At 36.1% G+C, this 26941-nt stretch overlaps 2 protein-coding genes across 3 annotated transcripts in view; one reads left to right on the top strand and one right to left on the bottom strand.

Moving 5' to 3' along the window:
- Positions 1-9568: 9568 nt before the first annotated feature.
- Positions 9569-15227, bottom strand: LOC112045427 (F-box/LRR-repeat protein 14). The gene has a single exon (XM_024081596.2). The coding sequence runs from the start codon at positions 15022-15024 to the stop codon at positions 13696-13698; it is 1329 nt and encodes a 442-aa protein (XP_023937364.1). The 5' UTR covers positions 15025-15227; the 3' UTR covers positions 9569-13695.
- Positions 15228-25294: 10067 nt separating this feature from the next.
- Positions 25295-26941, top strand: part of LOC112045386 (protein Wnt-5b-like) — a 49630-nt gene continuing 47983 nt past the window's right edge. Inside the window, exon 1 of one of the 2 annotated variants that reach the window (XM_024081550.2) lies at positions 25295-25398. The gene's annotated coding sequence lies outside the window, so the exon portion shown is untranslated. The remainder of the gene's footprint in view (positions 25399-26941) is intronic. The other variant, XM_052884816.1, reaches the window with a different exon arrangement.

Genomic DNA, 26941 nt, shown 5'->3' with positions numbered 1-26941 from the left:
TTATGAACAAAACAAGATTAAAAATATAAATGCAATAACATTACACAGCAGTCCAGAATGTTCCTAATATGTACCTACCTACCAAGTTTTTTTTTTTTTTTTTATTGAGAAAGAATACAATAAGGAACTTAAGCTAACTTATCCTAATAACTATACAAATCATGCCCACGTGGAATGGTGGCAAGAATACTGGCTGCATTTCCGCGCTGGACAGCCAGGCTGATCCTTTGCGCAAAAAATGAGCCAGCCCTTCTGTCACCAGTCGAGGCAACAAGCCGCGGTGAAATAGTACGGAAAAATTTTTTGGCACTGCGACTCCATGGCCCAAGGGTCTCCACGGCAAAAGGTACAAATATGTAACTCTCTGTCAGAGAGGCATACTTGAGCCACTTACCGGTTTCAGCTTTTTCTGCTGCGGCTCCCGGTCTTGATTCTGTCGTTATATATATATATTATATTATATCCTACCAAGTTGAATAGAAAACGATGTATAGTACGATTATTAATTCCAGTCAGGAAAATGACAAGTGCAACTGTCACTGAAATGTCATTTTACTACTAAAATAACATTTCAGTGACAGTTGCACTTGTCATTTTCCTGACTGGAATTAATCATCCGATTATAGGTAGCTTTTAGAGTTAATTATAACATGAAAAAAAGAAAGAAAGAAAGAAAAAACGTTGATTATAAATTTATTATTATACTGTATTGCAGAAAGCCTGCAATATCTAGACATTTTATAAAAGCTGAAATTTTATGAAACCCTTTTATAGCTCACGTGAGTCCGACTAGTTTCTGTCAGTTTGTAATTTTGGATAGTGCAAGAACCAGCTAATGACTAAGGGCCCCGTATGGGTTATAAACTAGTAGGGAATACTCCGACTCTGTTTCATAATAAATTAATATAGTTTTTAACGATAGTTTAAATTCTAAAAAATACAGAAAGTGTACGGTAACTAATTATGGAGATTGGACCGGTGACAAGTTTCGAGGGTCCAGACCCTCAATCGTCTAAAAATAAACATGTTTTTTATATTTTAAAAATGCTTTTGAACAGTTTATCCCATGCGAGACTTTCAGTGCCCAAATAACCGGCGACCAGCAGGGTTATTATGTGACTCGGTGTTCCATTGAAACAATAAGTCTCTACTACGTTTGACGTTATTCATCGAATTTTCGGTATTGCAATCATCTAACATTTTGTTTTCAACGAAATAACATAATTATAGTCATTTTACGTAAGCTTAAATTAGTACAGTCGTGGTAGTAGCCTATAGTAACGTTATTTTAACGAAAAAGTAGTTATTTATGAAAAATCCGTTGAAATAATTATGTTAGATGGTCGTTGTAACAAATAAATAATAATCATTACGATTTCATGTAAAAAGTTATTTCGTTGAAAAAACTATTTTAGATGATCATTAAAACAAAAAAAAACGATGTAGTGGACTCATTAATAGGGATGATGACAGTTTTTTAAAATTGTAGGTATGTACCTAAATTAGGAGTATGCTAATACTCCTAAAGCAATTTTGTAAAAGTAACATCTATCTACGATCTACGATCATTACTTTCGGAGCTACAGAGATTCAGATTTGCGGCGCTGCCACGGATCCTTGAAAAACGCCCCATACAATATGGTCAATCTGTACTCTGACATGGTACGATTTAATGACGTCGTAGGTCCATAATGGTCGTTAGATTTGTATGGGCGGTCAAACAAAATTACTAATATCTTTGTTATATGTGCGTTTGTGTTTATAGTTTACTAGCGGACGCCCGCGACTTCGTCCGCGTAAATTTCGATGTCAACTTTACTACTACCCCTACCCTACAACTACCCCAACCCTACCCTACCCTACCCAACCCCTACATCTACCCTACCCATACCCTACCCTACCCTATACCTACCCCCACCCTACCCCAAACCTATCCCTACCCTATCCCTACCTTACCTACACATTACCCCCATCCTACCCCTACCCTCCCCGTACCCTATCCCTTTCCTACCCATATCCCACCCGTACCCATATCTCACGCCTATCCTACCCCTACCCTATCCTACCCGTACCTCTACCCTACCACTACCCTACCTCTACCCCTACCCTACCACAACCCTAAACCCGGCCCTAAACCTACCCTACCCCTACACTACCCCTACGCTTCCCTACCCGTACCCTACCCTACCCTGTAACTTCTCTATCTTACTCCTACCCTTAGCAAAATCAGTCCAGTCCTTCGAGAGTGGTGATATGACCAAGAGAAATAGACACTTCTATGCTAATAATATAAAGAGGTAAAGTTCGTGTGGTTGTAGGAGGTAATCTAAGGTAAGGACCGATTTGGAAAATTGTTTTACCAAAAGAAGGCTACGTTATTTGCAAATGTCATAGGCTATGTTTGATCCCCATATTCACACGGGAACGGGAACTACGTAAATGAAAGCGCCAGGCGTCATATAGCGGAATTTCTGCGTCTTTTAGAAATTTTGTATTATCTCCGAAACTATTTAAGTAATTAACATACTGTAAAGGGCAAATCTTATCTCCATAATATCCTTGTGATTATTAAATAATTTATTTTAATAAGGATTAAAGTTTAGTTGTATAAATAATGACGTAAACCTAAGTATATAAAATTAATAATTTTTAAAACACAAAAGGTACTATATCTGCTAATATATAGAAGATAGATATATGGTGTCGCGGACTTTTTTGTAGAACTTTTAAAGATACATAAAGTCTCCATACATTAATTTCAATTTTACACAATAGTTAAGGCAGCGCATGTGAATAAGTCTGTTTAAGAGGATTTTCAGTCCGACCTGTATGACAAAAACTGTGATAACTCGGCTAATATATATGATACTAATATAAAATATAGCCTATAGCACTCCTCGATAATGTAGCATTCTACTGGTGAAAGAATTTTTAAAATCGGACCAGTAGTTCCGAAGATTACCCCATTTAAAAAATGTGACAAACTTACAAACTTACAAACTTAACCTCTTTATAATATTAGTATAGATAAAAAACCGCGCAGCGTCAGCTAGTAGTAAATTATTAGTAGTAAATTATACATAAATTGAAAATGTGTTAGGAAGCTTAAACTGTATGAATTTTCATCTAATTACGATAAAAGGTTATTAATAAATTTTTAAAATATCCAGTAAATCTTTGCTTTATATGTATAAATTAGTTAACAGTGAGCTTATTTACCCGAATGTATCATAAAAATCAATATATTCAAACCTAGTCATCACCCCTAGGCCGCAGGGTGCCGCAGGGAATATTGAGAAGAAGACACCTCTCAACAATACGCGCCGTCTGAAGTCTCACTGTCATCTGTATCCGAAATCAAATACTTGTTCCAACACTCAATCGGGTGTTAGTCGATCTTTTGACTGAAACAACTATCGGAACAATAACGGTTGACTCAACATTCCACATGGATTCTCAGAGCAAGATATCTAGTTTTCAAATGTTATGAATAGATAGGTACGGTAGGTTGATTAGATTTAGATTAGAGATAAGATAATACCTGTCTCTAATTTATTTTATACCTATCCTAATTATTTTACCACTTAATACATTTTACAATTTACTAAATTTAGGTAGGTCTATCTATCTACTGGTAATTTCATAAGGTTGGTTGTTGGTTTGATTATAAAATTTAAAATAGTATTATACAATTTCATAGCTGAGTTTTAGTGAGTAAGGACATTTGTACCACATACTTACCATCAATCACAACCCAAACCACTTATTCACTGATTTATTTTTATTCATTACAAGTTAGCCCTTGACTCACCTGATGGCAAGTGATGATGCAATCTAAGATGGAAGCGGGCTAACTCCACGGCCGAAGCCTCCCAAAACGAGTGTGCACGAGTTTCCTCTCAGAATGAGAGGGTTTAGTCCACCACTCTGGTCCAATGGTCTGGTCCAAATGATTAGCAGTATTTACACACGTAAAGTATAAAGAAAATTCCTTTTTTTTCCTCATGATCTTTTTTCTTTCACCGTTCGAGACACGTGATAATAAACCAACTCAGCAGTGAGCTGAACATGGGTTGAAAATGATGATTATATTTTGTTACCGCGATAACCAAATTCTGAAAGATTACTTGGAAGGAAAACTTCATGGTGCGTTACGCTCATACTCATAGTTTTGTCCGAATAGCGATAAAATAGGCACCCACGAGTATACAAATATTGGAATGGTCATGAATAAAGATTTTGTTCTTGGGCCTAAGCCTAAGTATGTTTAGGATAAGTTAAGCTGTTTAGTTACATGAATACCGTTAGAGCTTTCGTTTTTGTTACAATAACATATTTTAATCTTTCAAAAATCTCAACATTATTATCCTTTTAGTTCTGGAATTCCAGTTCACTACGATTTTTTGACAGATTGTGCATCCCGCTCACGCTACCTGATAAGTATATCCCTTGTCCCTTTCGCACACATACCATGTCCTGACGTTTGTGTTGCCGGAACAGTGCGAGCGAGATAGTGATATATAAGGTGTTATAGGTGCAAGCAAGATGCAACTGAAGGATATGGAATACCTGCTAGTCAAAGAATAATAAACTGTAAATACTACAGTTAGTATAATTCTAACACAAAAATACTAACAATAGGGATCAATAAAAAGTCGTTTTCATTGTTTTGTTTGACATTGAGCTCAAAGAATGAGTTGTGAAATAAAGAGAAGCTATATAAATTTCTATTTTAGGGAAAGTAGAAAGTCGTGGGAATGTAAAACTCCATACAGGTTACATTTTGTTACTGTGTAAAATAAATAAAAATACATTTGTAAGAGATAACTTAAATAATATTGAAAATTATAAAACTCAAGGTTTTATGGAGTAGGTAAATAACGAGTGATTTGTGTGTTTCATACTGTGACACTAAACTTCAAAAAAACAGATTTTTTTTTTATTTTTATCCGATTTCCTTATAATCAGTTGTCTTTGCTGACGTTCCTTTAGCCTCCAGTTCTATACAAAGTTATCTTACCGCTCCAGAAATACCAATAAGTTAAAAGAAAATTCTCAAGTATTTACCTACTATGAGCCTATAATGGGCTCACGGACTTGTGAGGAGAAATGATCATGAACCCACATTGGGCTCACACACACACATGCGTTTATACTATCGCCTTACTACATCCAAAGACAAATAGACTTTCCCAAATAGAATAGGTATTACGTGAAATTTATGGCGCGCTATACTTTACCTACCGTTTATACGGATCTTATCATTATGCCAGCCACTGACGATCAAATAATCTCAAGTGCCTGCAGCGCTATATGCACATCGCGACCAACACACATTCACACGTGCTTTATCGATAGCGCTGCAGGCATTTGAGATTACTTAATCGTCAGTGGCCGACATTATGGATACTGATTGCAAACATGTGATAGTCAGACATACTTCATTCAATATTTATTTTTAACGCTGAACCTTTGTCATCCCATGTTCCTACCATAGCTAAGTATGGTAGCCAATTTATGGTGTTTGACTGTTTGGATTGTAGAGGCTTTGGTATAGCAATATTTAATTTTTTCTTTGTCTGTTTGATACGATTTAAATCAAAAAGTACTTTGAGCGATTTTGAGAATTCTTTCAACATTAGAAAGCTATATCTTTATCGAGTTACATGGGCTATGTTTTATCCTCGTTTTGCCATAGAAACGGGAACTATATACTGATTATTGATATGGTACGTAAAATACTATATTTTCAAAAACTTTACAAAATTTAGCAAACATCTTTTATTTTAAAACTTTATGAACAATATTGTCGAATCCAAACTTTTGTATTATATCGAATTTCGAACTTGAAACTAACGATTAAAAAATGAGCTTTCTTCGGGACGGCTTACCTTCATCTAAATTCCATCCTTCGCCGCTGCTGTGTATAATATAAAGCACAACCTAAACGCTTTGTGTTATGAGGCGTGCAAGAATATTCATGGTAAAAAGTCATTAATATCAATGTTATTATAAAACGTAACATCGCGTGCTATGGTATACGGATGTGTTTCAAAGCGTCTCTCATTTAGCTAGTTAATTAGGTAGTAGCTGCTTCACCCGTTAACTGCTGTGGAGGTCACATTCCATAGGTTGTGCCAACAGAAACTGGATACTGTGTACTTATGGTACTTTTATGGAGCCAACAAGTTATAGATAACTACCACATTTTGAAGACCATTCTGTGCTCGTTGTAGCTTTGGAAAGCGACTTTGAATGTACTTCATTTCAATCAGCGTTTCGGTACGATGTCGTGTAGAAGCCGAAAGGGATGTGGATTTTCATCCTAACAAGTGTTACAACATTGATGCAATATATGATGGAAGCGGGCTACTTCCATCTTACATTGCATCATCACTTACCATCAGGTGAGATTGCGATCAAGGGCTAATTTGTAAAGAAAAAAAATATTGAAAAAAGTATTTTATGTAGACTAGGAATTGAACCGCAGCAGCGTCTCTGTGGAAGTTTGGAGAGCTGAATAGGTACCTATCTTCCATGCTTAAGACCAAGGGCCAGCAGAATGTAAGATCTCTGGGCGACTGCTGTGAAACCATAGATTAAAAGCATGCTCGGACTGTTTTCTTTATTCAATGACAAGATAACCTAGCGACTTCACCTGATGTCACGCGACGATACTGTTTACGTTCTAGTGAGCTTTCTTGGTAAAGGTAGGGACAAAATTCTACCCATTGATGTAATAAAAATCTAGGTACCGTCTCTTGATCGCAAAAGTGAAACACCTCAATGATGCCATTTCGCATAGTACACGCGCATAATATACGCACACAGATGTACAAATAAAGACAGACTGTTTATAGACTAACATATAGATGGCACCATTATAGTGCTTTAGTTTGTCAGCGAGATACCATCTGCAGGTTTGGTAAGTCTATGATTCTACCCATACTCGTATCTCTGTTTATATGAGGCTAAATCGCTTGGCGATAAAAAACATACATACAGCCGAACGTAGAACCTCCTTATTGGAAGTCGGTTAAAAATTTCAAATTGACCCGAATTTGGAATCGATCCACTCGTCGGTTCCTCTCTGTGAAATGCAGCATTGCTAGCTGCGTCAGAAATATCGTTAGTATGGGATTGATTAATGAAGGTAACCTTTAACCTACTTATATTAGGTAGGTGCCGTACCTTGAAATGCCTGAACAAAGATGACATTACCAGCAACATAGAAATTGGCTACAAAAGAAAGCTTTTCTAGTTAGCTTTCCGGTTCTATACTTTAAAATGTAAGCCATAGTTACAACCCTCGGTAAGTAATTGTCATAATAGTAAGCGGTACTCAGTCGTATTGTTATTTAACTGTAAAATTACAGCTTTTTAGGGTTCCGTAGTCATGTCTGTCAGTGTGTTCGCAGTTTCAGCGACTCTTCGTACCCTTGGAAGCTAATTTATTAAAGGGTAATAATAAATCACGCAACGTGATAAAATAAAATCTTGAAAAAAATATATTTTTTTTAATTTTACTTATTACCTTTTCCTACATTTTTTGTCACAACGTAAAACGTTGTAGAAAAAGTTTTTTTTGATATAGTTATGATTTAATTATTGAGATTTTTTGGATAAAAGTAAACTTGAAGATGGAAAGTTTTGTACTAATTGAAAAGTTCTATTGAAAATGTGCACCTACGGTATCCTAAACTGCGCGTGGCGACACACACTTGGCCGGTTTTTGTCATAATAAAAACGAAACATTGCGTGCACGGTATATCATATAGCTAGTTAATTTAGTATAAAGGTAAACGTATATTATTTCGTTATTCCGACAAGCAACCTTCTTTACTGGTTCTAGGAATAGTGTGCTGGTTTACATTCCTTATTGTTGAATTAACAAAAACTAGGTTATCCCTGATATATTACGTAAAGTGACAACTTGGGTACCGATTTTTGCGAATAATTGTGTAATCATATGTTATAGGATAAGTTTGACACATAATTTATTTGGCCAACATAACTAATTGATCTTTATTAAAAATCTATTAAAATAAACATCAAATCAACTTTGAAATGACATCTACCTACTGTATGGCACGAAAGGTTGCCAGTAGGGAACGGATGACATTAGATACACGTATAATCTCAATTTTGTCAACTAACTTATGTCAGTATTTTAGTATGCTGGAACGACGATTCATCAGTGGATGAGCAGGGCCTCGTAACGACATATTTAACAGTTAAGAGACTAATCTAGCATATACAGGAAAGAGAAAAAAATCATTGTTTTTAATAGAAGATCGGCGGACGGAATGCAAGAATCACAATCATATTTTTTAAATCATTATCAGGCTATTATAACGGCTATTAAAAGACCAGGGCCTGCAGCCTAGTGTCATGTCGATCCTCTTTCTACAAACGCTAACGCTACGAAAATTAAATATTGTTATATGGGAATGACATTCACTATCGACAGGTCAAGTGATCAAGTTGCCGATCGGTTTGCCTAGTGCGAGTTTTCAATATTTTCATACTGTTACTATCGCGTTAACGTAAACGAGAATTTATATGGAATTGAAACAGTTGTTGGAAATTGAAGTTTACGTTAACGCGATCGTCACCGTATCTAACTGCAAGTAGGCCCTCGGATCGGTCATCTCCATATATTTTGTTAGTTTCGAAACGTTAGCATTTGTAGATAGAGAATCGATGTGCTATATGGCTAAGGCCCCAGGCCTCCATCCATGTAAGAGAGGGAATATGGAGCTCAGACCCACCACATTGCTCCAGTCCAAAGCAAAGGTAATCTATCATGAAGATTTTTGTGCGGCTCGTATAATGTATTCGCCAACAATCGTCAATGATATAGTTACGCCACTGATTTAATGTTTTATCCACAAAACCTAGAACGCTAAAGCTAACTGGTTTTAAACCAACGATTTTATACTATTAGATATGCGACTAATGCGTCGAAACTGAGGCAAACAAGAGTGGCTAATCGTCTTAATTTTATGTAGTCGCATAGTAAACAAAGAAAGTTATATAGACAAGTCAGTGGAGTAGCTAAATTCGGATCACTTTTTGCGGTAATTTTGTAGGCCTGTAATGTCTATAGTATAAAATGTCGTTAGTTTTGATTAACCATGTTTTAATGCGTTGATCTGTCAAACTATCCGACTTTGAGGAATTGTAACTTTTTCTTTGAAAGACTTGAGCTGCGTTTGTGTAAAACATGTCTAACTTGCGTTTAACTTTTACCAACGGCACAGCAAACATACGGTTTGATGGTAAAAGGGTTTCTTTGCCACACGGCTCCTCCCATATCACTCTCTTTTCTGCTTAGTTGAGGTTCCTTTAATTTACACACACAAAGGCTTTGTGCTGTCTCTCAAGTTATAACTACTAATATACTCGTAGAACGACTTCTTGAGGTAAACTACACAGCTACGAGTAATGTAGGCATTCCATACATTATACAAGATCGCTTTGTAAATAAGTAGGTACAATTTTCATTATCATACAAATATTTCCACGAACTTCGCTTTATCTACCAGGAAAAGGTGAAATAAAATACTTTAATTAATTTGCAACTTAAACGATGACTTTTAATACAATTCACCTATATTACATTCGTTTTGTACAGAAAACAACATATTTTTTGGAAATAAAAAAATCCTATTCTCAATTCGACCATGCGTCATTAGTATAATACAAAAAATAAAATATAATATCAAAATTACGTATATAAATTGAGATCGTGGCATTGAGTTCTGAAGCTATCAATATTTATGACCAGATTTTGTCTGTTTTGTTCGAAATATTCTAATATAGGGCCGACGCACACCTAGCGAAAGTACAAAATCAGAAAAAAATAAAGTACATAATATCACTGTTGAATTCATATAATACATTGTTTACAATGAAATAAAGTTGAAAATAAATTAACATCTATGTAGTATATCTGGGATTATTTTAGAATAGTTTATCCACTTTTGAAAGTCTGTTTCGCTTTGAATGTACCTACTGAAAAGGGCGTACTGAGAAGTTTGATACTGTTACTGTTACGTAACGAACGCGATATTCCAAGGAATTGAAACAGCGCCATCAAGTGGCACTACTGCACAACTGTTTCAATTCCATATAAATTTGCGTTTACGTCAACGTGATGGTAACAGTATGAAAATATTGAAAACTCCCACTAGGCACACAGTTCTTTATCAAAAGGAATCTTTAGTTTATACACACAAACATAGTTTATACACATAACATATATTGGATGTAGTGGAGAAATGTCAGACTAAGCACAGTCTGACATCTCTCCACTACATCCAAAACGAAACGGACTTACACTTAATAATAGTTGATGTAATAAACAGATGGTCTATAAATTGTTAAGTGGAAAACCATTGCCAAACAACAACAACAACACTTTGCAGGAATTGCAACATTATACATGTCCTGTGTCATTCAAACTGAGGTATAGGCATTCAGCCATGATGACTGTCATTTCACCGCTAACCATACTCACAGACTAAGGAAGTAATGTTGCTTATCGGAAATAAGTAAAAGACAAGCTCGGAGTAATACAAAACGCTATACTAAAAACTAGCGAAGTTGAAATAGTCTTGGTAATTAGTTTTCGACTTTATTTCAACGATCATAGTGTCAATCAATTTAACAGTATAAAACTTTGTTGAACGACCCATGTTGAGTGTGCGCCAGGCTTTACAGTCTACTTTATAAAATGACGTCAGTGATGCATGAGATGGATATTATTTGGTAAATATTAGAATTATTACTTTTAAGGCTTAGTTATAAGAAGTTTCTCTAATCTGAGGGACAATTTCTTCGTAGGCAAGTGACACGAGGATTGTTATTTAGAAAGACACTGTCACAAATTTTCACACGTATTGGAGAAACTGTCTTTGTGTAAGTGAGCCTTGACACAGACTTGGCTAATTTACACTAGAAAAGTTTCTAGAATCTGAGGGACAGTTCTAGACAACTATTTTACACTATAGTGACAATATGATTGTTTAGAAACCCACTGTCACCACACGTTTTGGAGAGACTATCTTTATGTAACTTTACCTCAACATTTGGACTTTGCTAATTTACACAAGGGAGAGTTTCTAGAATCCGAGGAATAGGTATTTTGAGGCAACTATTATACATCATAGAGACACTATGATTGTTTAGAAAGACACTGTCACCATTATACGATGATACGTCTTGATACGAGTGATAACTCGTATTGGGGAAACTGTCTTCGTATAAATTAGCCCTATACAGAGACTTGGCTAATAGAATTACGGGAATTTCACGAATCTGAGGGACAGTTTTTAGCAACTATCTTACGCCATGGTGACACTATGATTGTTTAGAAAGACACTGTCTCCTATCACTCGTCTTGGAGAGACTATATGTATGTGACTACCTTAACAGAGACTTGGCTACTTTACACTAGGTGAGTTTCTAGAATCCGAGGGATAGTTTGAGGTAACTATTTTACACCATAGTGACACTATGATTGTTTATAAAGACACTATCACCTATTTATCGTATTGGAGAGAGTATCTGTATGTAACTTAGTCTTAAATCGAAACTATCCAATAGAAATAACATTGAAAAGTTGATGTATTTCTTAAAATAAACCAATTCATAAAACTATGAACATGTAGGTAGGTATAGATTCTAATTATTTACACGTTCTTTGTGATCTAGTTTATTGACTTAAGGCTGGAATAGTAACTTTTCTAGTTATTAAAATATAACACTTGAATAGCGTAATTTACTTAGTTTTTTGCAAGGAAACTCTAAAATCAAGGTTACTTGATGAAATTTACAAACATTTTGCGCACAACAAAATACAATAAAAGAACAATTTGAAGATGGAAGACAATTTTTACACTTATAAACGAAGTTAATGCCTACCTAAATAATTATACTCGACATAGATTTTTAAAGTTATGTCTTCTTTTTGAGCGCAAAAATAATTTTAGGGAGTAATTTTAACATTTATTTCAGAAATAGTGTCACCAACTGTGTTGATATACCTACCTACCTACGCATCTAAATCTAAATTTTACTCAAAATGGATTAAATTGATGCGTTTTTTCTCGTGTAAAAGCCGAGAGATCGTTCTTAACTATAAGCCAGTTAAGTTATTGGCGATTTTCTACTATGATGGAAAAAAATTGACAAAATGAAATAGTAATAAAAATGTGATGCTCGCAAAATTTTAGTCTCCGACAGTCTAACTTTGATGCATTTTTTTTCTTGTTTGTAAGCTGAGTGATTGTTCTTAACTATAAGCCAGTCAAGTTATTGGCAATTTTCTATTATGATGGAAAGAATTTCTGACAAAAATAAAAAAGGAATAGAAAAGTGTTGCTCGCAAAATTTTTAAAATCTCCGACAGTCTAGCTTCTAAACAAATTTGACTAAAAATGGGCCAAATTGATGCGTTTTTTCTTGTTTGAAAGCTGAGTGTTCTGAGAGTTCTTAGCTACAAGCCAGTCAAGTTATTGGCGATTTTCTACTACGATGGAAAGAATTTCTGACAAAAAAAAGAATAGAAAAGTCTTGCTCGCAAAATTTTTAAAAATCTCCGAGATTCATGAATAGCTAGGTATAATTCATTTCATCATCATCATGAGCAAAATTGTGCGAGCAACACTTTTCTAATGTCAGTCACTGACGATCACGTAATCTCACATGCCTGCAGCACTAACGGCTTGACAGGCGATAAAACTGATCGTGTGTTGGTCGCGATGCGCATGACATCATGCAGATCGCGACCAACACACAATCAATTTTATCGGACGTCAAGCCATTAACACTACAGGCATGTAAGATTACTCAAATTTACTTTTTGGATTACTTGATCTACTTTGGCTGACATAAGAAGTTCTACTTAGCTAGCAATATGGAATGTAACATTTAAATCAATATACAAACATACATATTATACAATATTTATTAATATAGATGAATATACAGATATTTTGATCGTAACAGCTTTCTGAACATCAGTGCCACCAAACATACTTATTGAGGAAACATTAACAAATTGCTATTTCCCAATGCGCATGGTCGAATTAAAAATAATAATAATTAGAAGAATGGCTAAGTATCTACCTAATGGAGCAATTATAATAAAAAAACTAGACCTTTTCGTAATCGCTAACAAATTGCTTTTGACAAATAAAGTAGGTAGGTACATTTTATGTATAATAGTCATACTAATTCGGTAGGTACTTATTATACTTTAACTAACGCAAGAATTACTTAGTGTCCGACTCAATGAGTCGATATTCTTGTTCATTACTTCCGGAAATCCAGAAAAATAGACAGCTTTTAACAATAATACATGTAAGACATAGTTTGAATACAAATATATATGCGACAAAAAGATCTAGCTTTTATTGCGACTAGGCGTCGGGGCAACCTTCTTACAATAACTCAATAACTCAACTAAAACGGACATTAAAAAAAATCACAGTTCATTTCCAACAATCATCCAACGATAACTCAACTTGCTAAAAACAGAACGAGAAAGCAACCCCGTTTCCTAACTATTAATATCTTATAATTGGTTAATTCCATAATCGCTGTCCAGTATACAACCTTGACGGTTCCTTCAGTTCAACATGGCGTCGCACTCACACACTCACAACACAACACAGACTAGTGTGGTGGTCACCGCACATGCCACAACCCGAGGTTGAGTACACTGAGCCGCGGCAACTTCACGATATGGTCCAAGCCCTGCGGCGTGATGCACGTGCATCCGTACAGGTCTATCGCCTTCAGGTTGCGGAGGCCTTCCCCCAGCGCGCGCAGGCCTCGGTCGGTGACGCGCGTGCACTGTCCGATGTTGAGCGTCTCCAGCTGCGACAGCCTCGCGACTCTCTCGAGGCCTTCGTCGGTCAAGCGGCAGGCGCTCAGCGATAGCGAGCGGAGCCCCGACAGCCCCAACGTCGCGTGCGAGAGGGCCTCGTCCCCGACTTTGTCGCAGAACGACACGTCTAGAGCCCTCAGTCTTCCGCTCTCCGCCAGGTGAGCGACGCCGGCGTCGGACACCCCATCGCACGCCCTCAGATTGACATCCTCTAAATGCGAGAGTCGAGCTAAATGCCTCAACCCGGCGTCAGTCACCGCCACGCAAAACGACAGGTTGATCGACTTCAGTTTCGGAAGCCCCGTAGCGGCGTGCTTCAATGCTTCGTCCGTCAACCTCTGGCAGTCTTGTAGTCCCAAATGCTCCAACTCGGGGGTCCCTCTCGCCTCCCCGCCGCCGCACAGGTGCGCTATGCCGTCATCGTTCACATGCCAGCACGACCTCAGGTTCAGACGGCGCAATTTCCGCAGACCCCACGCGATTAAGAGTAGTCCTGTATCGGTTATATTGCAGCAGCCGCCCAGTTCCAACTCTTCCAAATTCTTTAATGACTGCGCTATTCTGCCGAGGGATGAATCCGTGACCTGTTTACACAGCGAGAGATCTAACCGTCGGAGCGCTGGTAGTTCAGCCGCGAAGGCGCTTGCGAGTGCCGCATCGGTGACGCTGTAGCAGCCGCTGAGAGACAGGGACTCCAGGCCGGGTAAAGCGGCGACCGCATCTCGGAGGCCGCGCCGCAGGGACAGAACCTGTAGTTTCCGCACGCCTCGTCTCGCCAGGGAAGCGAACAGCACGGGCGCCGGCCTCCTCAGATGCAAGGCGGCCTCCACTCCGCGCCACACGGAGCGCCGGTCGGCCGCGTCGCGCCACGCGCGGCACACCTGAGCCGCCCGTCCCCTGTCCCGCACCGGCAACCGCTCGAATATCAGCGCCAGCAGCTCGGGGTAGAGCCGCGAGATGTGGGTGCCTTGCTCTGGCGCGGGCTCGGGGACGTGCGCCGCTGGTAAGTGCGGCCGGTGGAGCCTGTAAGGCGCGGTGCGATTCTTCCGCCTCGTCGTGCTCGGCAGCTCGGTCAGGCCGAGCCGGTCGTCGCGCCAGGACAACACTTCCTCCGTCCACGCACTCATCGCACTACACTATGGCAATACACATCGCAACGGACCGGTTTTCGGTGAAATCGAGCGGGAAGCGAGCGAGCGACCGTCCCGCTCGGCATTCAGACGTGCACTGGCGGCGGAGAGCGGCCCCCGCCCGCCGCTCGCTCGCTATTGGTCGCGCTCGGCGGCACGTGACGCGCGACGTATCGATTCGGAGGCTCTGCGGCGGCATTTTTAAGTTGGCGGGCCGAGAGCCCGCCTTCGTCCCGCGCGGCCCGCTACGCCCGTCTCACAGAATATGCAGTCTACAGATATTACACATTACACAACCTATATTTGCAACGAAAGTATTCTATTTTATCGCATTTAAATAAAAGCATTTTTCTCATAATATCTACTATAGTAATCGAAGTATGTTACTTTAATTTAGATTTGTAGCTCTAACACTTACAAGCAATTAAATTCATTTGATATGATCAACTGTCATAATTTCTTTCTATCCTTCGGGATCAGTAAATTTTGTTTTAACGAAATATAGTTTGTTCTTTTCTGTACCTACTCCTGATAAAGCTTATGCAAAATTGCATGACGATTTTTTCGAGTAATTAAGACGATTGAGTCATAATAATAATCAAACGTATGTACTTAGTATAACACATAGCATTTCCATTATTTCTTCGGATATTTATTTCACTTCGTTAATAATTATTTTACATACGTAACCTATGCAGTAATTATGTTTAACATCAATTTTGAAAATTAAGGAAGAACAAAAATCATTCTTAATTAATGTAATCTATCATGTACCTAGTGTATGTAACTGACCTTACAATCAAGCTCGCTTAGAACTTGAACCTTTAGGCATGAAACTGTTCGTATTTCCACCGTATATTCTATGACCACAGTGATAAGGCGGCAAAACAACTCAGCGCGCCGTATATTTTCGTTCGCGTTGCACTTGCCGACGGCTTAGGACCACTTTATCAAGAGCCCTATCTCTGGCCGCGACAGCCTCTATGAGTATGACATAAGGAAACTGCGGAGCTATGACACGGGTCACACAAACTGGGCGCCTGATAACATCAGCCAACTATTACAAGGGCAACCGGTTGCTGGCTGAATATCATATTCGAAATTCGAATTGAATCGGCCCAGAAAGGAACCGCGGCGTAAGCTACTTAAAATTTAAGTTTTTTACGAGGTTTGCTTTTTAATTTCTCTACTTACTAGGGTACTTAGATTATTTATTGATCTCCAGCACTATTGCTTAGTCTACTAGTATCCATAAGAACCGTAATTATTGGTACCTAAATACGTAAATATGTTGAATGAGAGTTGTAGATGAAATCTGAGATTATAGACAATTAAATAGATATAGATAATGTTGCATACCTTTATAACATTTTTTATACTGCAAATTATAGTTCCTGTAATTTGCAGTATAAAAAATGTTTGATTAGTTTACTATGCGACTAAATGAAATTAAGACAATTAGCCACCATGGTGCGCCTCAGTTACGACGCACTAGTAAGTAAGATAGATTTTATAATATCTCTATTATATTTATAGTCTTTGGCTCTTTGGTCCAGTCCAATCACACAAACGTCCACCTAAAACGTATTTTTAAACCGACTTTAAAAATAGAAGGCGGTTCTTTTCGAGTCTGTGTTATTTTTTGTATAGGTATACCTACTTGTACGCGAATTAAAAACTATGTACATAAATAATAAATATATAATATACCTAAGTATAAAATATACATAAATATATAAGTACTTAAACTCAAAATTGTGCATGTGTGCGCTCAATGGAGTAACTAAATTCGGATCACTTTTTTGCGGTGATTTTGTAGGCGCGTAACATGTCTTTAGTATAAAATGTCATTGACTGGACCCTTGAAACCTGCCATCTTTCAAAGTCACCATACCTAAAAAACGTAACTAAATTATTATATGTATAAGTATTATATTATTTACAGTTACGTCTTTTATACATATGATTTAGGTACAGCTATAAACAAATACTTTGAACTGTTTTGAAATGTTTTTATCTTATAGTAAAAATAGTGATACGTAATTACTGAGAGATTTGCAAAAAATAACCTCCAAAAGAGCTAACTTAAAAGTCAGATTATTACAAACTCCCGTCGAGTATCTTGTTTATTTTTTCAAAACATATTTCTAGGCACATTTTAATGTATTGCAGTGACTTTGAGACGCAGTATAGTTATTATTATAGCCGAGTTTCCATACAAAAGACGGCATTCTCCTTTCAACCTTCCTAAAATGAGATTATGTCTATTGCAGTCTTTCGGTCCATTAAGGATAACGGCAAACTACTTATTTAAAATTAAAATAAACATTTCCATACCACTATGGTTAATATTCCATAAGGCACCTACCGGCTTTATAATTATTATTAAAAAACAAAATAAAAATAAGTCGGCCATGTTTAAATTATAATACAGGTATACCTACCTACAGTGTGATTCACACACAGACAATTTTGTTTTAACATAACAGAATAGGAAGCATATAAAAATTAAGCAAAAATACACTTACTGTGCTTAATAATAAAGCAGAAAATAGATTAGCAATATGGACTATTCACAGAATCATCGAATTTGTTATCGACTTTGAAATATATATCTTATGACAATGCAATTGAGTTGAAAATCATCTGCATTTTAAAGCAGATAACAATGACACTTCAATGAAATATGAAACGTATTTTCATTATTTTATGGTTTAAATTTGTATGATATTGGAATGAGTAAACATAAAATGTAAATCAGCTGTTGTGAGTGTGTGCGTGTGGAACGTCGTGCGTGCAGTAGAGCCGGCCGTTCCACTTGACTCGTTCTGTTTTTGAAATTACGTTTTTTTTAACCGTTGAGAAATAGATTTACAATTATAATTTTATAGGGACACAATTTTATATCTACACATCTTAAAAAGCATTCTATCGATTTTTGATAGAACTAAATATTTATTTACAATACTTTTCTGGGTTTCAGCTTTTTTGGAATTTTTGTACTTATACCAACCTCATCATAGACCTCGGAAAGTGAGTTGAAACAAAATGATAGTCGTTCGGCAGGTAACATTAGAAGCAAGATGCTATATAGTGGTGTTGCTATGGTTACTCGTGGTACAAGTACCTCTTACCGTACAGCGATATTTTATATTATAGATATTTTACGTCCCTACTAAGTTACGGCAAAAAGTGATCCAAATTTAGCTAGTCCACTGAGCCCATGTGCATATATTTAGTATTTACTTACATTATATATTTAAGTACATTGACATCGACATCGACATTGTAGACAATATTTATGTATTATTTGTTTTAATAACTTCTGTTGTTTATTAAGCGACAAAATGAAATTAAGACAATTATGCACATTAATTTGTCCGTCTCAGTTTTGATGCTCTAGTGCCCTATATCTAGTATAAAACATCGTTGTTACCTGATACGTCGCTAAACATTCGATAATGTGTGCACATAATTATTCAACATATAGGCCGTTTAGTAGATGAGTATATTATCGTAATGTAGGTACGAATTTTAAACTCATTAAGAAGTTTATTTTAAAACTTATTCGAATTTCTAACACTCTCCACTAGCATTCCTTGAAGGACGACTTGAATCAGAATTCATGTTGGTATGATTCACGACGAGGGTGCACAAGCATTCGGCCATATTCGGGACAAACTAAACAATATTATTAATTTATTAGTAATTTTGAAAAGCTACAACAAGAACTGTAAACCTTGTATAAAATTCCTTTTGAATTTTATACTTTTATAATTGTTCCTTTGTTTTACTATACAATGTAAAATATCAAATGCTTAGATTAAATAACTAAAAAATACTGTAAATATAAGTTTTAGTTTACGACTTTATATTTAAATCTACCCGTTATGCTATATTATATAATAATATCTCCTTTTCTTGTATATCTATAGAAGAGGATTAGGTACATCATGAATGTTTTATTTTATATCTCCCCAAAAGATTATAGGCAGCGTGTTCATTGAATACTTCCAGGCGGCTTGACTTCCGACACTTTAAAAAATTATCGTCAAAGAATCATTTTACCTATTCAAAATCTTAATAAATTATATTACGCCGAAACCTCTAACATATATCTCTACATAGGTATTAGCGAAAACCGCATGAAAATTAGTTGACAACGGAATTTGTATACAATTGTCGTGTTCTAGGTAAGATGGTTGGTGGACTATATTTACTCATTAGAAGGCAATCGCGGCTTAGCTGATATAGTTTTCCTTCTAATTATTTTTCATTTATACCTGTGCTCCTTCTGTGATTATTTACAAAACCGCATAGGTGTTAGAAGGGGGGCGGACACTTCTTATTGCGTCACGTTGTTCCGTGACACAATTGAATTTTATAATTTTATGGTAACCCTATTCAGTCTACGCTACTTGACAGCCAGTGTTTTTGTGTCCGTTTTTTTCCCGCCTACCTGAGCTGCCATATGGTACATAGCTCCTGTCTCTTGGAAAACTACCATTATTTTATTTAAAATTATGTTTACTTTTAAATGACTAAATAACTTCGATTCGATTTTTACAATTGTATTTTTAACTCTCAAAATTATTCAATAATTTGAGATTAACTTAAATGTATTCAAATTTTGTATCTATTTTGGCTTTTTAGTTCTTACAAATCTTACATATTCGCTGTAAGTACCTATTTATATGTAGATAGGATCAGTAGGATTTCATTTACCGAAATAAGTAATATGTATTGGTTTATGTACTAAATTTTCAAAATATAGCTTTTAATTCAAAATTATTTTATTTTATATTACGTAAATGACTGAAGTAATTTAATTATACTACTTATTAAAATCAAAAATCAAAAGCGTTATAATTTTAGATGGTATAAAATGAAACACTCACTGCCATCTTACGGTAACAAGAGGTATGCTAATATTAGAGCGCCATCTAGGTGTGAGTAGCGGTACTATAATTAAAATATAATCGCGTGTCACTCTAGCTAAGATGTTTCATCGTGTGACAACAGATGTCAGTGTCGTAACGCCAAAAATGAAAAAAATTACATTAAACAATGACACTGTTTTTTTTATATTCAAAGATGCTCGTAATAATAATACTAAATAATAATAATTAAATTAAATTAATAATATTAAAGATGAATAAAAATAACCATTAAACAAGGTACTAATAACATCTTTGCATAATATATTCCCTTACAATCTGGTAGGATATTAAATTCAACCCCTAAAGGTAGGTGTTGAAAGTTTACATTGATTTCCACGCGGATGAAGTCGCGGGCGTCCGCTAATAAGTACTATAAACTAGTAGCCCGTTGACAGAGAATTCGTCAACGTAGTATTTGTATAATTCGTGCATATGTGAAACACAGAAATAGAGTAGAACCGCTTTTTGGAGCCGCATTTAAAAGGTACCTTTAATAGTTGTTGTTTTAGTTTATTAGGTATACTTTAGCGTTCCAGCACCTACCTAGCTCACCCAGTGGCGTTCACTAAATGAAATAAACACTGCCTACCCTAAGGACTTAATACAAACCTTTGTCGGACCACAGAATACATAGACAAGGAATTTTCTATTTTTTACTTTTAGTGCATACCCTAGTTAAAAACCTTATGCACGCCACTGACCTCACCTACACTTATATCTAAGTGCGCTTTCATGTAGTATGTAGTAAGTAACAAAGAGTCTACGAGTTCTACCTACATAATTGTAACCTGGCAACATTGCCCAACTGTACACGAACATTAGAACAGGGACGGACTCAGTAAGTGCCTCCATACATTATATTGAACCAACCATAATTATAGGCCTACTATAAGGCCAGGCCTCCCTCCTTATAGATCATGAGATATGGAGTCGAGACCCACCACACTGCTCCAATACAGGTTGGCGGGCTTAGGGTGGTTAAATCCATTGACCACCACCATCAGATGTTAATGATACTGCCTGGGACCGACAGTTTAACGTGTTCTGCGAGGCATGAGTATGTAACACCACCAACTTCCCAACTCCGGGCTGAGAATCCTTCGTTTTCGTTTCCAATGTTCCCGTACCCGTGGGAATACGGGGATAAACTATAAGATATACTCTATGACACTCAAAAATTACGTGGCTTTCTATCGGTAAAAGACTTTTCAATCCTACTAATATCATAAACGTGAAAGTTTGTATGGATGTATGTCTGAACTTTTTTTCGGATATTGTTTTTAATATAAGGAACATCCAGACAATCTTTGCTTTTTACGTATAAATTAGTTAACATTGATCTTATTTACCCGAATATCTCATAACATATTCATGTTATGAATATGTTATGAGACATTCGGGTAAATATATTGATATTCAAAACTAGTCATCATCCCCATTATTTGTAGGTAAGTAGATAAGTATATTAAGATATGCAACTGTAAAAAAATATTTATGATTAAACAATATCCAAATGCCATCTATTTGATTTAAAATGTCGTGACCTACGAATCTATCTTCGCTGTTTTCCAAAAATTAGATTTTTTGCATTAGGTCTCTATAATTCTAAAGGTGAGATGTACATGCCCCACGCGCACACACTCCGTCCCTGTACACAACTACGCAGTGTCTCAGTAAACATCGCATCCAATAAATCGTCAACACTTCACTTACAACAGCTACATAGAACGTGCATCTCCAATCTAAGACCACTTTACACTTGCCAGCAGGGTTGTCACGCACCAGTCGCTAAAGTGTGTCCACCTTCTGTGAACTTAATTTTATATTATGAAAACTTCAGCTATAGTCTGTGATGGGAAGACCGTCGTCATTTTGAAAGATTGTAAGCCCTCGCTCTTACCAATACTATAAACGAGTATAAAGCTATCTATTTTAATAAGTTTTCTTCGGCGATTTGTTTCGGGTATTTTTGTTATTTTCAGGACCTTAGTCGCCTTAAACTTTAGCTTTGTGAAAACAGTTCGATTTAATTGATGTTTCTTGAATGCTTGATAAGGAAGTTCGAAAACGCAATATTATATTATTAGGTTGCGTTTTGTGCGTATTTCATACTCGCATATAACGCAACTCTATTGTAAATTAATATAGATATGAATACGTTGTATTATGCAAATGTGTTCTATCTGAAACAAATAAAATTAATTCAAATTGTTGTTATCGACATAATGTTGAATTCGGCGGCTACCATAGTTAATATTTTTGATGAAAATTTTGATTTTGGACAACCCTGCTTCTATGTCTTCCCGTCTGATTAAATAACTAATCTTAGCTTAAATACAAATAATTGATTGCTTATTATTATAGTGTTTTGTAGACAGATATATTATTGTCTTTGGGACACAGTTTTTTTTAAAGATAAATTATTATTATTTGTATCTGTGTATGTACTCGTGTGTTTTTCCTATATTAATAATTTCTAAAAAATATCTTCCAATTTTATAGGTGCAGGAACGCGAGATTATGTATCGAACGGTAGTTCGATGTAGGTACCCATATGTACCCAGGGAAGTCACTGGCCCTTAAGACACGGGCTTACCTAGTTTAAGGGCCAGGACGTCATTGCTATTTATGTACTGAGTTTATTCAAATAAAACAATTCTTATTCTTATTCTTATTCTTATTGCAGTGAAAAGTTTTTATATTTATACATAAACACGGCTTTCGTTAAGTAAGTACACGTAACAATGTAATGTAACAATGTAAAAGAAAATTGAAAATATCCGTTGAAAATTGGGCCCACCCTAGAATGGACCTGTGCGCACTCCAGGATTCTGAGCTACCGATGATATTCTAATATGATACTAATCTTGATGTCGGGGGCCATTTATAACCTCGGCTATTTCCTAGGCTAGGAAATAATCCTAGATACGCCAATGAGAAGTAATAAAAATTGCCTTTAGTAGTTTTTCCTTACCGCTGAAATCGAAAAGATATATAACCATTAATTCTTCCTTTACCAAATCTACCAAATCTAATCGGTCCTGAGGCTTTATTAAAATAAAGTATTAGTAAGCTTTGTATTTGCTAATTTACCAGGCTTCCCTTACTATAAGAAGCTACTATACAAAATAATGTTAATTATTAACTCGTTGCTCCAGTGCTTTAGCTTATGTGGCTTCGGATTCAGATCACGAGGTCCTGCGTTCGAGCCCCGGTTAAGGCTATAAAATCTTTCTCAGCTCATCTTTCTTCAGTTAAAAATTCTAGCTCGGATAAGATACTTACACCTCAGAGAGCACATTAAACCATCAGCCTGTAGGCTTAACATGCGACTAAACGACGTACCTATATCGTGAAGAGAAATTGACAAATGTCAACCAATAGCAGCGCAACTGGAAATATCGCTATCTCATTCGTTGTGTTGGGATAAAAGTTATGGGAATGGGGCTACTCCGCCGCTATTGGTTGACATTTTGTCTTTTTAATTAACTTATATAAATTCTTCAATGTCGTTGGTTTAATATGTATTTGTTATAGAAAAAGAAAATATTGAACTGATTGATATAAATACCAAACTATGTCGTTGGTCGCATGCCAGGCATATATTTCATTATTATTAGCATTTGATAAAAATAGTATAGAAAATAATTTTACATATTAGCCCACCACTCCGCATTGGACTAGCGTGGTGGGTCTAAGCCCCATATCCTATCACCTAGAAGGAGGGAAGCCTAGCCCTTTACTGGGCAGACAAAATCGGCTGATAATCATTACATTATGACGGCCTCCGTGACGCAGCGGTATGCGCGATGGATTTGCAAGATGGGGTTTCGGGGTTCGATCCCCGGCTGGGCCGATAGAGGTTTTCTTAATTGTTCCAGGTCTGGCTGGTGGCAGGCTTCTGCCGTGGATAGTTACCACTCTACGATGTCGTGTACAATATAAGCCGAAAGGGATGTGGACTCCTAACAAGTTAGCCCGCTTCCATCTTAGATTTCATCATCACTTACCATCAGGTGAGATTATAGTCAAGGGCTAACTTGTAAAGAATAAAAAAATCAAGATATTAATAAACGCTGAGATGGTTGATTATGTCATATTATTTTCTCAGCATCATCACTTATCATCTGGTGAGATAGTAGTCAAGCTTTAACTTGTTCAAGAAAAAATATATACAAACATTCTAATTTGAAACCAATTAGAGGTTTGAGATGTAAGAACTTTCAACTTGTAGTCCGAAATAGTTGTAAAAAACCGGCCTAGTGCGAGCTATACTCGCGCGCCTAGGGTTCCGTACCAATAGTTAATACTTACATCACTAACAGCCCATATTCAACTCACTGTTGAGCACGAGTCTCCTCTTAGAATGAGAGGGGTTAGGCCTTATTCCACCACGCTGGCCACATGCAAAGCAGACTTCACACATGTAGAGAATTAAGGAAATTCTCAGTTATGCAGGTTTCTTCATGATGTTTTTCCTTCACCGTTTGAGACACGTGATATTTAATTTCTTAAACCTAAACATAATACTACTGAAGTTCATTACGGTTTTGAGTTTTACAACGTCGTGTTAATGTTTGCCGTTGGAAAACTATTGTCTTACAGGTACGTGGCATTAATTTACCAGTTCTATCCATGATTGAATGAATACGAAATCTTATATCCGTGACTTAAACAATGACAATTAGTATTATAATTGAATTCAGAAAAAGTACCCTTAAACTACAGAGAACCAAATCAAATATACAGTATAGCAAAAAATAGAAACCTTTAACGTCAAATCTACTTAAAGTTTATTGCTGCTAAAAAAATTTACGGAGTTTCCTTAATAACGCTTCGAAAATACCTTTTCTAAAGTTTTTAGACATGTTAATATGTACACATTTACAGCTTTTTCCACTTTTATTTATGCTTTTGTGCCAAATTTCATGATTCTAGGTCAACAGGAAGTAACAATAATAGGTTTAATTGTAATAAGCGCCGCCCTATGTCCATCAATCAGATGTTAATGTCAAGTCTCAAATGCCTGTAAGTTCTTCGGCAACCCTTCCAAGGCCGTTCAGACCGAAACAGCGCTGCTACTGACGTCAGAAGTATGGTGGTAGTACTTCCAAAAATAGCTTTGCAACAAGAAGCTCTACAATACAATTTTTTTAGGCTTGTATAAGCTCCCGAGGGTTTCGTTTTTCCCATTTGAGCTACGGAACCCTAAATAGCAGCTGTATCCAAGAACTAGTTTCACCTATACTACAACCTCTATACAGGAATCCAAGTTCACTCCCTGCTGCCGAAGATGAAAAGATTCAAACATTGGATCAGTTTGATTCAAACCTTCGGGAGGGGTGCACGTTCGATGTAACCCCGATTTCGTCGTGATATAAATCGTGGCGTCGTAATAAAATTGTGTTTTAGTGGATTTTCACGTAAAAAAGTTAGGCTACAATGTGATTCTATTGTTTTTCGTATAACTTCACGATATTTTTCGACGTTCTTGAAGTTCTATCAGTTGTGTAAACTTTGGTTTTAGTTTTTGTTTAAAGAAGTTTTGATTTTTTTTATTCTTTGTTGTGTTGTCTTACTTTCCCCGCGAAAATGTTCTATGCCTTTGTGTTGATAATAATAATTTGTATTCTATATAATTCGAAATAATAAGAACAATTTTGGCGCTTTTTACAAGACAATATAAGCGCCAAAATTAAATACAACAGAAAAAAAGAGGTTTATGAACCATAAACCCATGTGCGTCGTTTTAATATTAACTTATAAAATATTATCGAATTATTCAATATTTACGAGGCTGTTTATGTCTGTTCTATAGTGATTAAATAAAATATAAATTAACAAATAAAATTAACTATCTTTGTATTAAAATCACCCTAACAATTTCCCTGAAAATTGAAGTATACTTACTGCTTAGCTGTTGAATGGAAATTATATTATTAAACATTTTTAATAATGCATTGCAAAGAAACTTTTTTACTTTGTTATTTTCAATAATTTCATAAGACAGCGATAGGTCGTATATTTAATAAATACGCGTAAGTAAAACCTTGATTTTCTCGCCAACCCAAATTGGAGCGTGGTGGTTCTAACCTCTATATTTTCTCTCCTATAAGGAGGGAATCCTGGATATGTAGTGAGTCGATAAAGTAGGCTGATAATGATGATGATGATGACCTTGATTCTTCCTCTGTTTTTTTTTTTCAACATTTTATTTACTTAAATAAATTAACATAAATTTTATTATAAAGAAAAAGTTTGTATGCTACATCTATATATCTTTAATAAAAATAAACTTGGTTTGTCTATGGATAATAAAACTTTCCTTGGAATAACAATCTAAGTCCAACAATAAAAGTTCGTCTATAGAATTAAATAATTGCGTACGGAATTTAATCCGATGACAATCACAAAAGCTATGACGTCATAAAGCTCCAAAGGTTATTTTAATAATAAAAGAAAAGAAAATAAACCAAGTAGGGTACGTAGTAGAGTATATTCCGTAAAAATTAATCCGTTTACACTCGGCGATTTTAGAGACTAGTTGATGCCCGCGTTTTCGTTTGTGTAAAATTATTTTTTTTATAAATACCTATACATTTTTCCGGATTAAAAAGTAGACCATATGTTGCTCAATAACCTCCTCTATCTTCTTTCTATCCAATTAAAATGGGTTAAGCCGATCCAGAGATAAGCCCGGACAGACAGAAAGACACATAACTTAAAAAAGATAGTTTTTGTTTTAGTATCATGTAAAACAGTAATAAAATTTCTGTCACAAAATGAAATTACAGACTGACATTTAAATTTTATTTAGAACTTATGAAATAACCAAATTAATATTTCAACTTGTTTGTTTCAAGTAGGCTTAGTTTTTAAGCACTTTTAACGTCAAGTTTATCTGTTTGTAGAGATTTTCGATTGTTTCGGAAGAGAGAATTAGAGTCTCTAAGAAAATCAGTTGCAAAAATATA

The sequence above is a fragment of the Bicyclus anynana genome, chromosome 2, assembly GCF_947172395.1.
Source record: "Bicyclus anynana chromosome 2, ilBicAnyn1.1, whole genome shotgun sequence".
Classification (NCBI taxonomy): domain Eukaryota; kingdom Metazoa; phylum Arthropoda; class Insecta; order Lepidoptera; family Nymphalidae; genus Bicyclus; species Bicyclus anynana.
Note: the sequence above shows the minus strand (reverse complement) of the source record. Positions and strands in the feature narration are given on the sequence as shown.